The sequence below is a fragment of the Papaver somniferum genome, chromosome 5, assembly GCF_003573695.1.
Source record: "Papaver somniferum cultivar HN1 chromosome 5, ASM357369v1, whole genome shotgun sequence".
Lineage (NCBI taxonomy): Eukaryota > Viridiplantae > Streptophyta > Magnoliopsida > Ranunculales > Papaveraceae > Papaver > Papaver somniferum.
The window spans coordinates 110,935,334-110,951,039 of NC_039362.1; the positions used below are offsets into that span (position 1 = coordinate 110,935,334).

A 15,706-nucleotide genomic window follows, 5' to 3' on the forward strand; every position below is an offset into this window, starting at 1 on the left:
ACCCATATCCACCTCGAGACGCATGTATGTATACATATACTTTGGGCAATATCTTAATACAAATTCCACCTAATGATTTAGTTAAAATTTGCAAAGTAACTCTAAATCTGACAATTAATATAAAATAAAGCTTATTTCAGTTTATCGTATATGAATGTTGGTATCCTCACCAGTAATCTAGTAACCCATTAGCATCCACTATCTGCTCCATGGTTTGACATGATATCTACCTCTATCGCTTAAAATCTTCAACGACATCATAACCATAACTCTAAAGTAAAATTGAAATATGTCATGACAAGTCGATAACCCAAGAAATTAGTCTTGTGACTTAGTGTGTAGGTTCGGGTGACTCAATCGATGTCACTGCAGTATAATAGTAAAGTTATTGATTGGTGATATCAGTGACCCGAGTTCGAAACTCGGCACCACTAATTCTTTACCTCTTTAGCGATCCAAAATAAAATAAATAAATAAAATTCGGTGGCACGAATTTTTTTTAGTTTCTTATACAAAACAAAAAAAAAAAGCAAAAATGATCAAGAATAGGAGGGTTCGGAGATATTGATTTTGAAAGTTCAATCCTTTCATCCGAAGTCATCCAACAGAAAAACCAAGAGTGCCTTTAAATTGTTTAAAACCCAAGATGTTGTAGACCAAGAGTGCCTTGAATTGTTCATCAAAAACCAAGATGCTGTAAATATACAAAAAAGTTTCACAAAAGATTGTACTCCGTATCATACTCTAGTAAAATTTACTTCCGATGAAAAAACAACTATCAGGTTACTCAAATGCAAAAGGGCAAAGTTAGTATCCGTTTTTCAGCCGATTAGGATTTTCCTGATCCCATCTCATTTGTATGTACATCTCTTTGGGGCAGGCGCAACTCATTTGTACGTACATCTCTTTGGGGCAGGCGCAAATAATGATGGTGCAAGTAAAAGTGTATTTGAATGTCACTGTTCACCATTTGCGTGGGTTAATGGCACGAGTTTCTGATTCGCCACTCCAACCTGGTGGAGGTTTCGGGGGTAAAATCTCTGCTCTAGAGTTCATACTTCCACTATACATGCTATAGTCTGCAGTATCATCGCCACCCAGTGCCAACATTCGAAATTTTTGAAGATCTGAGTTTGCTTCAAAAATAGTGCTCTGACCAACTTTCACGCCATTGTTGATATCTGGCATGTCACCGTCAGTGTCCAACGCCCTTAACACCTAACAAAAGAGAGTACCAAATGCGTAACTAAATTGCGATGATGTTACATGAAAAAAGAGAACAAAGAAAAGTTGATGAAATTGTTTTGTACCTGCACCATGCGTGGTCTTTTGTTAGCAGAGTGACGAACACAAGCAGCAGCCGTCTCAGCCATCCTAAACATCTCACTCTCGACGTATCTCTTTTCAAGCCTTGGATCTGCCAACTCTGAAAAATCTCCAGTTTCTATTGCACTGGCTATCAATGGTCGGGCCTGCAGAAAACATCCGTCACGGCGGAACTTCCATCTTATTCCTAGGAAAACAATAACAGCAGGTCAAAGGCTACTGAAATGATACATGCGCTTACCCATTCAACTAAACTGTCATCCTGGCTTGCCTCGACAGGTCTACGTCCAGTCACAAGCTCTAGAAGCACCACTCCGAATGAGAACACATCGGATCTATCAGTCAATTTGCCACTTGAAGCATACTCAGGTGCCATGTACCTGAAAATGTACAACTCCAAATTCATTAATAATCTACAAGTGATGCCACGTTATGACATATCACTGTTACTAGCATCTGTTTACATAAGGACCTTACAGATTCGTTAATAGATATGATTGTAACCTACCCAAATGTTCCCATTACACGAGTTGAGACATGGGTGGAGATGTCATTTGATAGCTTAGCAAGACCAAAATCTGCAACCTGTATGCAATCAGATTAGCCAAGATTGCGACTAAATGTAAGACATCACGAGACGAAGAAATGAAGTATGGGAAGCGCATAATATATGCTTGCCTGTGCTTCATAAACGTCATCCAACAGGATGTTGGCAGATTTGATATCCCTATGGATAATCTTTGGGTGACCTGTAGCAGGGCAGGATGACGACCGAAAGAGGTAATTAGAGACTATAATATGTTCAGTAGAACAGCATAACTTGGAATATATACAAGAAAACAACATTAATAATAAATAAATTACGTACAGTCTTCATGTAGATATGCCAACCCACGAGCAGCGCCAATGGCAATCCTTACTCTTTTGGACCAATCCAACACAGGCAATCCTGGAGCTGGAGAATAGCCATATCTATATGTTATTCAACACACACAAGAGAACTTGAAAATCCAGTAAAGCAATAAAAACAGATTACTGTTGCAGATGAGCAAGAGTATTATTCAACAAGCGCATACTCTCTCCGTCCCACTATTAAGTGACCTAGTTGAAGTTTGCACAAATTTTAAGGCAAGCAAGGAAAAAGAGATTTTTAAGCATTTTTTACAATTATATCCTTATGGATAATAATTAATGAAATTTTGAAATGATTTATCTCTCAAACTACACCACGGATGTTCGCAAACTTGATACCATTGAAAAGCATTTTAAAACACCTACGTAACGAATATAAACATGCCTATCAAATTATGCATATTTCTTATATTTCTTATAATCAATTAAAAGGGTAATTTTAGAAATATCTCCTTGTTTAGTGTTATAAGTCACTTAATGATGGGACAAAATTAAAAACCAAATAGGTCACTTAATGATGGGACGGAGGGAGTATTATTAAACAAGCATCAGTCAACTCACTATGTATATGATGTTCAAGAGTATTATTGGGAACAAATTCGTAGACAAGCAATCTTTGGGCGTCAGCAATGCAGTATCCGACCAGAGAAACCAAATGCCTATGGTGAACACGGCTGATTATATCAACTTCAGCTCTGAACTCCCTCTCACCCTGGCCACTCCCAGCCTTCAGTTGTTTCACTGCTACTATTCTTCCATCGGGAAGGTGACCCTTGTAAACAGCTCCAAATCCACCTTCTCCAATAATGTTTTGGCGAGAAAATCCTTCTGTTATGCCCATCAACTCATCATATGTGAATGACGACTGCGCACCTCCTAATGTACCCGAATCTGGTCCTTTGTAGCTACCGTAGCTATTCATTGGACCAGAATTAGGATATGCTGGTGGTCTCCCCCCACTATAATACTCCTGTGAGTGACCACCTGGCATCCCTACTGAATGCTGCTGCGAGTGTGGCTGTGAAGGTGGCCCTCCATAGTAATACCCATCTACAGTTGCGAAACTCAAAATATTATACTTTGAAATTAGCAAGCACGAGCTGTAATTATAACTTTATTTACCTGAATTCCCTGAGTAATTTGGTGGATGTGGTCTGTAAGGATCGTAATAATCTAAAGGCCGTCTTTTCCTCCTCCTTGCAATGACGAAAAAGAGGGCAATGAAAGCAATGATTAGCACTCCTGCTACGGTTGCACCAGCAACAGTGCCAACGTTAATTGTCCCGTCTGACTTCGAAGATGAAGCGGAATCTAGTGGGGTGGAAGATGTGCGACTTGATTGGGTGGAAGGACCACTTAGCTCTGGGACATGGCTTGATGAACGATTAGATTGTGCACCATCGCGTGAAGGTGGGGACTCTTGTCTCTGAGGAGGAGGTTGGTTATCAGTGTTCGGTGTGTTTTGATTGTCAGATTTCGGAGGAGGATCATTAGATGACTTCGGAGCTGGAGAAGATTCAGAAGGAGTGTTGTTGTTATCTGACGGTGGAGGTGGAGGTTCAGAAGGAGGGTTGTTGTCATCTGACGGTGGAGGTGGAGGTTCAGAAGGAGTGTTGTTGTCATCTGACAGTGGAGGTGGAGGTGGCGAATCGTTATTGGAATCTGTAGGAGGTGAAGAATCAGACTCCGGTGGTGGTGGAGGTGGGGATGAAACTGACGGAGATGAGGGAGTATTTGTATCTGGTGGGGGCGACGAGTTTCCTGAATCTGATGGTGTATTGTTGGGGTCTGGAGGGGGTGTATTGTCGGAGACTGGAGGAGGTGTATTGTCAGAGTCTGGAGGAGGTATATTGTTGGAGTCTGGAGGAGGTTTACTAGAATCTGGAGCTGGTGGAGACTCTGGTGAGTTTGAACCTGAAGGAGATGATGGTGTTTCATTTCCGTCGGCTGGTGGTGCTTGTGGTGATGATCCATCATTGCTAAGAGGCAACATATCTAATGGCGTATCTGACATTCTCTCTTTCTCTTAATTCGACACACTCTTTCCTTTAATCACTAATCTTTCTCTATAAACCCAAGAATAACATGCCTTTCAGGATTTCTTCATTTTGTTTTAACAGATTTCCGGTTTTTATTTTATTCTTTGGAAAACACAAATGGAAAACAAGAACAGGAAACCCAAGCCTCAGAAATCGTACCCAATACAATAACAATAATGATGCGTTAGGGAAACCTGTTCTTTCTCTGCTCTAAGCTGAAGCTACATTGCCTACTGTAGCTGCATTCGTCAACTGCCGTTCAGGAACGAATCCTTTTCTCTGAGATGAAAAGAAGAAAAAAAATCTGCAAAATTTTCAAAAACCATGCAAAATTGTCTGTCAAAAAAATCTCTAATTTCTTTGTCTATCTTTAGCAAAAGGATTTGTTTTGTTTTTTTTCTCCTCCTTTTCTTCCTCACCAATATCCATCTCTTTCTATCCTTTCATTTCTATATCTAGCTAGCTTCCCCTCTCCCTGTAACAAAGCAAAATCAAACACCTAAAACCTTGGTTGACCTTGCAATTTTGAACATGATATTTATTTATCGCTTAATGTCTGATTTGGTTAATGGATGCGCACTCACTCATCCACATAAGCTCTGGCAGTCGCATAAGATTATTGTACATGAACGAATCGCACAGAACAAAACCAAGTATATCTACAGATATTGCACCCGAATAATTTCTAGAGCCTAGCTGAATTATTGAGAACTAAAACGTGAGTGCGAGAGGATAGCAAGTTTCAAATGGAATAAAGCTGTCACCAACAGATTTCGAACCAAAACCAACCAACTTATTTCATTTTCTAGTAGAGATTGGAAACCCCTACCAGAACCGAACCGTTGACAAACCATGATGTTGCATGATAAAAGAAGTAAACAAACTTGGCTAAAACCAACACCTACCGATATTAAAATAGCAAAGCAACGATCCCAAACGTGGGAACTACTACCATATCAAGAGAAGCTATATTCATTTTTCATGTCTTGACATTTTGTGCGATGTTGGTGGAATAACACACCTTCTGCAACAACTACTCAGAGATCTTGACTTGTTCCATAATCAAAGGTCCAAAGTTTGATTTTTCTTTCAGAAGTTTCTAAGATTATTTTGAATTTTGTCAGAGTTGTCTCCAAACTCACCACTGTAAAGGCCTTAACTGCCAAAAGAAATTGTAAACACATCTATTCCATAACACTTAAGTTAGATTGCCAGGATGTACAACCTGAGAACAACCCACACCCATGAACCCAGTCAAACTGAGCAAAGGAGAAGGAGAGCATAGTATATATAATATAAATAGAACCTTCGTCATTGAAATAACAGCAGATTTGATAATTTTATTGCACGACATAATATGAAAACCATATAAAAACATTCCAAAACTGGGATGTACATGATCTAATGCACGTCCGTGTAAACTAATTTATGTACACTAAAACTACAGCGGAAAGAAGCATACGACAGCACGTATTCTAGAAATTTCACCTTCTTGCTTGATCGTACATTCAATTTTATTGGTGAAGGATAGAGACTCATCTATTCATTATCCTAAGCTTTTGTTCTCTTTCCTTGCCTCTTCTTCTTTTATCAAATCCAATTGTTTCTCTATCTGCAGAAAATTAAAAAAGAGATCAACAACAATTGGATGGTGAAGTCCGGTCCACCTACTTCACAAGTTAGTGAATTGAATCAGAAATCTGGCATGGGGCATCACCAAATGCTTTTAGATATCTGTACCTGAGCATTTTGCAGCTTCAGTGTTTGCAACTCATCAGCATAATTTTCAACACTGACGTAAATAAGAAAAAGAGAGTTTTGGAGTCAGATGTAAATAACCAGAACTCCAGGTAGTCGAGTAAAATAAAAGTACCCACCACTGCTGCAAGAGAACAGTCTGAGCTTCCAATTCCTTTTGCCTAGCAGAAGCTGTTAACATCTATATAATCCAGAAAAAAAATATCAGAAAGAAGCCTACATGTAACATTATACACAGCGAAAAAACTTAATGGAGTTCCTGAAGTGAAAAAAAAAATTGTTTATATACCTGTGACGAGTCACCTATTCCTGCATCACTTGACTCTGATCCAGTACCATATATTTGCCCCACAAGTTTAATAATTTTCAGGATTTGTTCCTGTCAAAAAAAGTACCGTAGATGAAAGATGAAGACTTGTGTAGAGGTTTCAAGTAATGAGCAAAGATAAAAAGATCAGAGTTTTCATACCCTCTGCATGGAATTCCATTGTAAAACAAATTCAAGTGTTTCTAGCACTGACGAAATCGTGGCAGTTGGAGGTGTATGACTATTAGAACCTCCACAAAATGGGTTCACTTGGTTGGTTTTAGGACTACCCTGTACCAGAAAAGTGAGCAATGATTAAAAGGCCATTGTATAGAAAATGAGAAGGCCAATTACTAAGTTCCTTTCTGCATACCCTGGGACTGAGATCGGATGTGACCTTGAACCGTCCTTTCCGTTGGATAACAGCTTCTGATGATGCATCCTCCATCGCATGCATGGAAGCTACACAAACAAAATAACTTGTTAACAGATAACTGAAACTCAATAGAAGAGGTGAATCAAGGGCAAATCAAAATGTAATACCAATTTGAAAAGAAACAGATGTTAAATAAAGAAGAAAGCACATACCAGATACGTGGTTATTGGCATTATTCTTTTGATTATACAACAACGTGCCACTGTAGTTTCGCTCGGATTGATATTTTGGTATCAGATATTCCCTTCACAATAAAGACCGCAGATTCTTATTACTTTTTATCCATGAGTATCATGAATTTTCTCCATTAACTAGATGGAAGCAATTCCAAAGTAACCAAGCAGATCGTGCATATCCTAAAAGGCTAATGATGATCACGGTGAGGAAGAAGTCCCTATATTTTAATTAGCTCACCTGTCTCCATTAGCATTTGGCTTTTTGAAAGGGGAAAGCACACTCTCTGGCAAAAGTGAACCACTGAAGTTTTTACGTTCTCCAGAAACAACATACTTCGGTAAAGTACTAGTTCTTTCCAAATTATCACCAATACGCAGTGTAAGTTTAGGCTCCCTATCCATCATCTTTGGTGACAACTGATGTGGAAACTGTTGTTCTGATTCTAATTGGACAATCTCTTTACTCTTCGAGCTGCTTGGACTCGTATCATCCTCACCGATATCAAAACAACCTCTGCAATCATGGTTACTGGGTGCATTAATCATATATTCAAAATAAGTAGTTGCTCTTCTAACTTACGTACATCATTTACCATTATAACTCATTAGAGTTTGTTTCACCAAATGAAAAATCCAAAGGCAGTATATGTGTAAAGAGAAATATACTTAAGTGCCTGAAGAGGACGAACAGAAAATGACTCAAATGAATTCTCCAAACCAGGAAGTTCGTTGATTTCGTCCTAAAAGAAACAAAGAAGCGGGAATTAACACACTTAGGAAGCACAAATGAGTGAAAGGTACTAGGTAAAAAACGGATGGGGTCTAGCTTGTATTGGCACCTCTTGTGCTTGGGCAGCAGTTAGATAGTTCTCCTTTTCAGGTGACAGTCTATCAGATGAAAAACCTAAATCAGAGAATACATCAGTTCGCTTGCTGCTAACTGGCTCTTGTGTACTTGAAATGTCATCATCATCCTGAATCTGCACGTAACACAATGTTGGTGAGTGTACTGATACTGCCTCTTGCTTTTATTCCAATAGCAAAACATGGAAACATTTGGTGATGGACTAGTTAACTGAAAATTGGAGCTCCTTACCAGGGCAGCCTGACTCTTCAAATCCTCCAGATTAAAGTTCCATCCACTAATTCCTTTTATGTACTCTCGCTACAAGACCGAAAGATGTTTAAATTAGAGAATGTAATTTATAAAGCATCATCTATTTCAGCTCTCTGATATTATTGTTCTATACACATATAAAATTGCAAGTAATTATCATAATGGACGTTAGACCTCAACGCTGGTGAGTTTAAACTATCTAGAGGGAATATATAATGTAAGCGCAACCCAGAAACTTAACGAATAGAGAGATAACCTATACTCAAACGAGGCTTTATCTTTTATACCCCGAACAATTATGTATGTTTAAAACAAACAAGCTTGTATTTTCACCTGTGACATTTGCTCTTCATATGCTCCCTTATTTTGCTGAAGATAGTCAGCTTCTTTTTCCTGAAAAAAAAATAGAATTCTCAGAGCAGGCATAGCAAAGTAGTCGTCATTCTCGTACAAATTTTACAAACTAGACACGAGAACACCTTAAAAATGAGCCACAGACCTTCAACATCCTAAACCGATCACCAAGTGGAGATAGGCCATCGAGAATAGCTCGAGCTAGATAATCATTTGAACGAGCTTGTTTAAAGAAACTATGTTTCAAAAGCTTCTCAGAAGTTGGTCTTTTCTTGGGATCCTTCACTAGACAAGCAGCTACCATCTCCTTGAAAGACTAGAATTCAGCAGCAGTTTAAACATCATCAGATCTGCTACAAGAGACTTTCCAACATATACCACTATGAAACTTAAACAAACCTTTGAGAATCTTTTGTCTCTTTCATAGTCGAGACCTGGGGGTGCATTTTGTAATGTCATGAGCAAAACCTGCAATAAGAAGGTAAAAGACAGCTCATGTGATTTCCCGATAAGCCAAAGCATGAAGCCCCACTTTACAAAGTAATAAATCAAAACAAAGAATAGGCAAACAAATATACCTTCATTGGTGGATACTTGGAAAATGGGGCGTGACCATGAGCGAGTTCTAGTGCAGTTATTCCAAATGACCAAATATCTGCCCTGCTCAAATAAAGCTAATGTTAGCGAGAGAGATACTAGATGATAAATTTTCACAGATGGATCTGAAGACTAATGAGAACAGTCACGCACTCACTTGAAGTCATATCCATGCAATTGCTGCATTACTTCAGGGGCCATCCTGTGAGAGTAAAGTAATGGAAAATAATAATCAGCATCCAATCAATAGTTAAATTAGCGTGGTCTTTAGAATTAGAATACCCATGACATTTGAAACTTCTTTTAATTGAGTACCACGAAAATCTGGATACGAAGATATCTGAAAGTTAAAATCAGGTATGAGAATAGCACCAGCATGGGGTTCCAACAAATGTATTTCTTGACCGCTGCCTATCCCCAGAATCAAACAGGGATGCTGACACACCGAAATCTCCCAACTTTACTGCACCATTAAAATCAATTAATATGTTCCCAGCCTGCAGCAGAAAGAAAGAGTAAGGTCAACAATACTTCTGAGAATCATGGTTTCAGAAACCGACTCGAGGCGCGCATCAGGCGTGCTTTTTTTTCCCTTCAGATAATTGGCAACTTGATGCATGCGGCCGAATAACAAAGGTCTCGGATGTTTTACATGCTAAAGCCTAAAAAGTAAAAACCTAAGTTTATTTAAAGAGGACAACTGTCAATAAAAGGGGAGGCTGAATTGGCGCACAACTCAGTTTTCTTTGTTTTTTTCTTCTTCTTCGGCAAGGTTCATCTGCTTTTGATGAATAGGCAGTATACCTATGCTTAGTTAGCCTAATTGTTCACTTTATTATGGCGATGACTTCTTGGTTCCATAGAGATTTTATTTTATTTTTAATAAAAGTATCATATATTTATAAGTTGTGCTTGTTCATATATTCTGCGATGCAACACATAGATAACGCATCAATGCACCGCTCTGCACTTCAAGAGACCGCTCCGTTAAATCGCTTTTTTAAACATGGTTACAATAGCTAGGAAGCTCAACTGTAGCACGACAAAGATAGTCTTCCTGCAGACATGCTAATTGAAGAGATGTGAGGACGTTTCAAAAAATACTTTCCTACTGAAATGCATTATATATGTGTCCACTTCTCAAAATTAATTGCCACTCAGCACTATACAAATAAGAGAATATAAAAACAAACAAATAATAAGCCATTTGTTTGTTTGCGAAAGTGATACCTTAACATCCCGATGGATGTGGCCATGGGCATGGAGATACACAAGAGCTTTAAGAACCTCACGTAGTAGGGTAGCAATGACATGTTCTTCAAAACCATCTGGATAAGCAGATTTCATTATGTGAAGGCAAGACCCACTAGCCATAAATGGCATCACAACCCATAGGCTGCGACCGGCTGTGAAAGAACAATGTGCTCGCAACACATTTGGATGATCAAGTAAGATCATGGTTTGTACCTCACGACGGATACCATCCTAAACAGAACACAATACCAAATACATAAGCATGAGAAAGAGCTATGCACCAACCAAAAAAAAAAGTGAGACATAAACATCCTGTGATACTACAAGTGAAGAAGTATGTAGGACATACCATATCACTGTTAGACTTTTCCAGGTCCAAAACCTTAATAGCAACAATCTCATTAAGAGGAATGCAGAGAGCCCTGTAGACCGTAGCACTGACGCCATCACCAACTTCTTCATATAACTTGTAATCTTTGGCACTGAGTGGAAACTTTTTATCGGCCATGCTTCTTACTTTCTTTATCATATCACAACATCATTAATCATCTTCGCAACCTATACATTCAACAACACACAAAAAGGTAACTAACGATCAAATCGTTCAAATCCCTAAATTCAAGAAAAGAAGAACACCAATTCTCATCACAATCTTCCAAAATTGAACCAAAACACATAAAAATCAAACCTCTACAGCATTTCAATGATTCTAATCATCCCCAGAGAAGTAAAAATGCAGAATTCAGCCGTTTAACATCACATAGCACATAGATGACTAAACGGTACACAACACTAACTAGGGTTTTCCTAACAAACAAAAACAAAATACAAATGCTGACAGTAATTAAATGCAAAACCAACAAAAAGAAGAGAAAAAAGTGGGTATACCAAATATTTGACTTCCTGAACTTGTCCAAATCTCTTCTGCCACGAATGATCACTCACACAAAAATCAAAATTTAAGCTCCTTGACACACTTCTCAGCAGTATAAAACCAAAGAAATTGCTGGTGAGAACTAAAGAAAAGGGAAATTGAGGAGGTGGTGTCTCTGTTTCCCAGTCTCCTCGAGAGATTGTTAGTTGCAGAGAAGAGAAAAGGGGGAAAGTGAGATGAACTATAAATCGCGCTTGCTCTACAGAAACCAGAAGAGTTGAAAGTTTAGTAAGTAATTATTAGAGTATGTACTGTTTGGCTACGATTTGCACTGTGGGTCCCACTGAGTAACCCGTAAAAAAACGAAAAAATAACTGCGGAAATCTGGTAAACTAATCGCTGTTGGTTCAGATTTGACTCGTTTCTTGCTGCCTGAGACTGAGATTCAGGTGATTTGATTCATAAGAGTTATGGATGGACACTTGTTGGATATGTAAAACATCAAATCCTAACATCTTATCTCAGTATGTAAAAGAGCGAATCTTAACATACTGACAAGGAAAATTGACAAGGCCTTCATCATAATTAGGTGATACAGAAGAAAATAATGGGAGCACCATCTTCATTATTTGAAATGACTAAACATCAGAAGAAGTATAGGTAGGAGGAGCTTTTGAGAGAATTGAAGTCATCGTCATGGCAGATGGCATGTTTGCGTAATCCCAGTTACAACTACTACTACTAGGAGAAACTTATAAAGACAGCATGACGGGCACATGATCTTAAAAAAGGAACAAAGTAAACAAAAACGGGAATCCCAAAGTTGATGGCCGTGTTAGAGTAAGGGTATCCAACTCAAAATCAATTGGCAATGAGTGGATAGGCCCTAAGAATTATAAACCGCATGATCTTAGGTTGCCCAAATAATGTGGGACTAATAAGCTCAACACGCCCTTTCACGTGTTGCCTCGTTGGGTCTAACACGTGGACAATAAATCGGGTGATGCGGAGTAAAGGCGCGGTCAATGACTCGTCGCAAATAGCCTGCTCTGATACCATGTTAGAATACGGGCATCCAACTCAAAACCAATTGGCAATGAGTGGAGAGGTCCTAAGAGTTATAAATCGCAGAATTTTAGATTGCCCAAACAATGTGGGACTAATAAGCTCAACAGGCGGACAACAATATTAAGATGCAGAAAGGATTTGTTCTTATTTACCAATGAATTTGGAATTTGAAAACACCTCCACATGATTAGGTACTCTCTCTCGAATTACCGACATTGACAGTTCTCATAACAAAAACATCCAATGAACTTTTGTTTCTTTTTTAATATGTTGCACTCCGATGTTTTCTGATAAGTAAAAGATTACTTGTGTCTGTGGGTCATTGGACCATTTAGGCCAACCGGATTATTTAGAGCAACTGCAGTGGACGACTAAACCCAAATTTTTAGTCGAGTGGGCTGGCGTAGTGGGACGGACCATCGATCAAAATTTGATCAAAGAGTAAAATCCAGACCAAATTTGGTCGGCGATCAAGACCAAACCCAAATATAGTCGGGCGTTTATATAATGTCCGCCTACACTACGGGCGTTGATATAATCTCCGTCTTTCATCGCGCGTTGGTATACATAACGCCTCTCTTTAGGCGTTCATATAATGTACGCCCCACTCCTAAAAGTTTTCCAAATCTTTCTTTGGGGCGTTATCTTTATCAACGCCCCACTTCTTCTTTTCTTTTTTTTTTTTTTTGTGAATCTCCCCGCCCAAACTCAGGCGGGATCTTTACAAACGCCTCATTTTAGGCGTTATCTTTATCAACGCCTGATTTCAGGCGTAAGCTTTATCAACGCGCGACCAAATTTACTCTTTCCCCACTGCGTCACACGACGGACTAAACCCAAATTTGGTCTTTTTTTTAGTCTTTCATCTTTGGTTATACTCGCACCAGTGTGGACGCTCTTACAACACCTAAAAACATCTACTTATTCTTCAGCTGATTCACCACTTCAGCTGATTCACCACAAGGGCATATGCTCCATCCTTGGCATGATGTAATATCTAAACAACTTAAATTAAATACTACAAAGATTAAAATTGATTGAAAATGGTTCACAAGGTCACAAGGTCAAGAAGTAAGCCGGGTCAACCACTAAAGGTCCAAAGTTATACAACACAAACTCCAAATGATCAAACTCCAAGGGGAGCCAACTTACAAACACTTACAAACAAACTAAAACTCAAAAAAGACTACACCCTAAAAAAATAAATTAAGATACAAAATAATGGCCCCAATTTGACTTTACATTATACAACGATATACCGCTAAGAGATTCCGCATTCCTACACCAGAAATATGTTTGTGCCTTAGCTTTTTCAATGACTTGTACCCTTTCAAAATTAACATTATTGAAGACCAGATTGTTCCTCCAATTCCATATTGTCCAGATGATAGCCGCAGGGACTTCCTGTGTTGTCACAATGAGAAATTTGTTGTTCTATTTATTAAACTTGTGTTGATTGCCAACTGGAAATACTCATGAATTTTCATGTTTCTGTTGATTGTCACTATGAAATTAAACTTGTATTTAATAAAAGTTTCTATATTGATTGACTGCACCTAGTTTGTTTATTCTTGAGAACCTTCTCTTCTGATATAAGGCTTACTCAAACTAGATCAAAGTATCGACGAGATCTTTAAAACCATCTTCGGATCTAAAGACGTCTTGTGATAATCCATTTTTAACAGACTCTGTTTTGTGCGTGATTGATCACAAGAGAATTCAAGTGTTGTTGTGCAGGTATTTGAAGGAAATATAAGATTTGAAGACGAAGAAGAATTCTTATTAGCTTTTGTATCTTGTGGCTTTAGTGTACAAACCTTGATCAGCTGGGATCCAACTAGAACAGGCTTATCTTTGATAAACTTGATTGATTAGTTGCACGAGATCGACATCGCTTTATAGTTTCTCTTTGAGATCTCTATTGATTGATTGAAAATCTAGAACTTGATTATTTCGATAACCAATATTTAGATTGATCTAACCAGACAAAGGAGTTTATTAGATTAAATATAAGAGCCTTTGTCAACAACTCATCATATATCTTCTAACAAGATTGATTAGAGTGGTTACTGTTGATGGTGGTTTTTAGCTTAGGGTTAAAATTGTAAAACCTTGCATCTGATGTGACGTCACTCTGTAAGGAAACAGAGCCATGAGTGTTAACCTCTCCACTGACATATTTATTGAGTCATTCAATATATTTACATGAAATTTATCCAGACTGGCGCATGTAGCAACCATCCCAGATGTTTTGTAAATTTCGGCGCCTTGCCTATATTCGCTTAATATAAGTTTCTTCGTATGCTTTCAATGCTATGTTCCCCGGCTGAACCCTTAATGTTGATATGGCATGACAATTTGTGTTCACTCGCAGCATAGTAGCATGAATTTCCAAATATCAAGGATAAGGTCTTTGCATAAGGTATTCAATTAGAAAGCATGTTGCTCTCTGGCAATGAACTTAAAGAACTTTGTGTCAACACATAGAATTCAATCAACTACTTTTGCGCCTTGCGCAGTATACCAGACCTTGGTTGTCAAAATTAAGCCTAGGCAAACTAGGAAATTAATCCGCCACAGATTAGTAGGTGCAAAACCTCGCCCAGAATCAGAAAACAGGGAGCCGCGACAACAAAGGGAGGCGTGGCCATGCCTTAGGCCAGCTGGAGCCACTTTCCATTGGCCACGCCCCATCCTAAACCGTGCATGTTTCCCCCGACCAATCAGGTCGCTTTAAACTCGCCACACGCACATAAGTTTTGGCTGAGCCCATACTTGACGGCCCCATTTCCCATCGATCAATCAGGTCACTCGAAATCCGCCACACTCACACTAGAAGTGTAGCCACGCCCATGCTTGTCCGGCCCCTCTCCTTCCTACCGACCAATCAGGTCACTTTAAAATGCGCCACAAACACTAGAGATGTGGCCGCACCTTATGTTTGGCCGGCCCCTTTTCTTGACCAATCAAGTCGCTCTAAACTCGCCACCATACATTAAAGACCAAGCGTGCCCTGCCGCGCCACCATACTAACTGGCAACCCAAACGCGCCCTGCCACAACAACATATTAATCGGCATGCCAACATGCCACTCTGCCGCAGTAACACGCCACGAGCCACTTTAGCCTTGGCCATGCCGCCAAGCCCTATCTTTGGCCACGGCGCCAAATCCTAGCCTTGGACATGCCGCCAAGCCCTAACTTTGGCCACGGCGCCAAATCCTAGCCTTGGACATGCCGCCAAGCCCTAACTTTGGCCACGGCGCCAAATCCTAGCCTTGGTCATGCCTCCAAGCCCTAATTTTGGCCACGGCGCCAAATCCTAGCCTTGGCCACGCCTTCAAGCCCTAACTTTGGCCACGACGCCAAATCCTATCCTTGGCCATGCTGCCAAACCCTAACTCTGGCCACGCCGCCAAGCCCTAAATTTGGCCACGACGCCAAATCCTAGCCTTGGTCATGCCGCCAATCCCTAATTTTGGCCACGAC

At 39.4% G+C, this 15,706-nt stretch overlaps 2 protein-coding genes across 2 annotated transcripts; both read right to left on the minus strand.

Moving 5' to 3' along the window:
* Positions 1–533: 533 nt before the first annotated feature.
* Positions 534–5,094, minus strand: LOC113282416 (proline-rich receptor-like protein kinase PERK12). The gene is made up of 8 exons (XM_026531409.1): positions 3,361–5,094; positions 2,800–3,288; positions 2,195–2,281; positions 2,005–2,075; positions 1,835–1,911; positions 1,568–1,706; positions 1,311–1,472; positions 534–1,218 (listed from the first exon to the last, which is right to left on the minus strand). Exons 1-8 carry the CDS (start codon positions 4,250–4,252, stop codon positions 964–966), a joined length of 2,172 nt encoding a protein of 723 aa, XP_026387194.1. The 5' UTR covers positions 4,253–5,094; the 3' UTR covers positions 534–963.
* Positions 5,095–5,480: 386 nt separating this feature from the next.
* On the minus strand, positions 5,481–11,465 carry LOC113282417 (serine/threonine-protein kinase BLUS1-like). The gene is made up of 20 exons (XM_026531410.1): positions 11,165–11,465; positions 10,626–10,834; positions 10,253–10,507; positions 9,395–9,519; positions 9,180–9,224; positions 9,004–9,085; positions 8,825–8,893; positions 8,571–8,741; positions 8,405–8,464; positions 8,051–8,119; positions 7,794–7,934; positions 7,621–7,694; positions 7,193–7,468; positions 6,931–7,022; positions 6,716–6,804; positions 6,505–6,633; positions 6,325–6,414; positions 6,155–6,216; positions 6,018–6,069; positions 5,481–5,889 (listed from the first exon to the last, which is right to left on the minus strand). Exons 2-20 carry the CDS (start codon positions 10,803–10,805, stop codon positions 5,824–5,826), a joined length of 2,127 nt encoding a protein of 708 aa, XP_026387195.1. The 5' UTR covers positions 10,806–10,834; positions 11,165–11,465; the 3' UTR covers positions 5,481–5,823.
* Between the last annotated feature and the right edge of the window lie 4,241 nt (positions 11,466–15,706).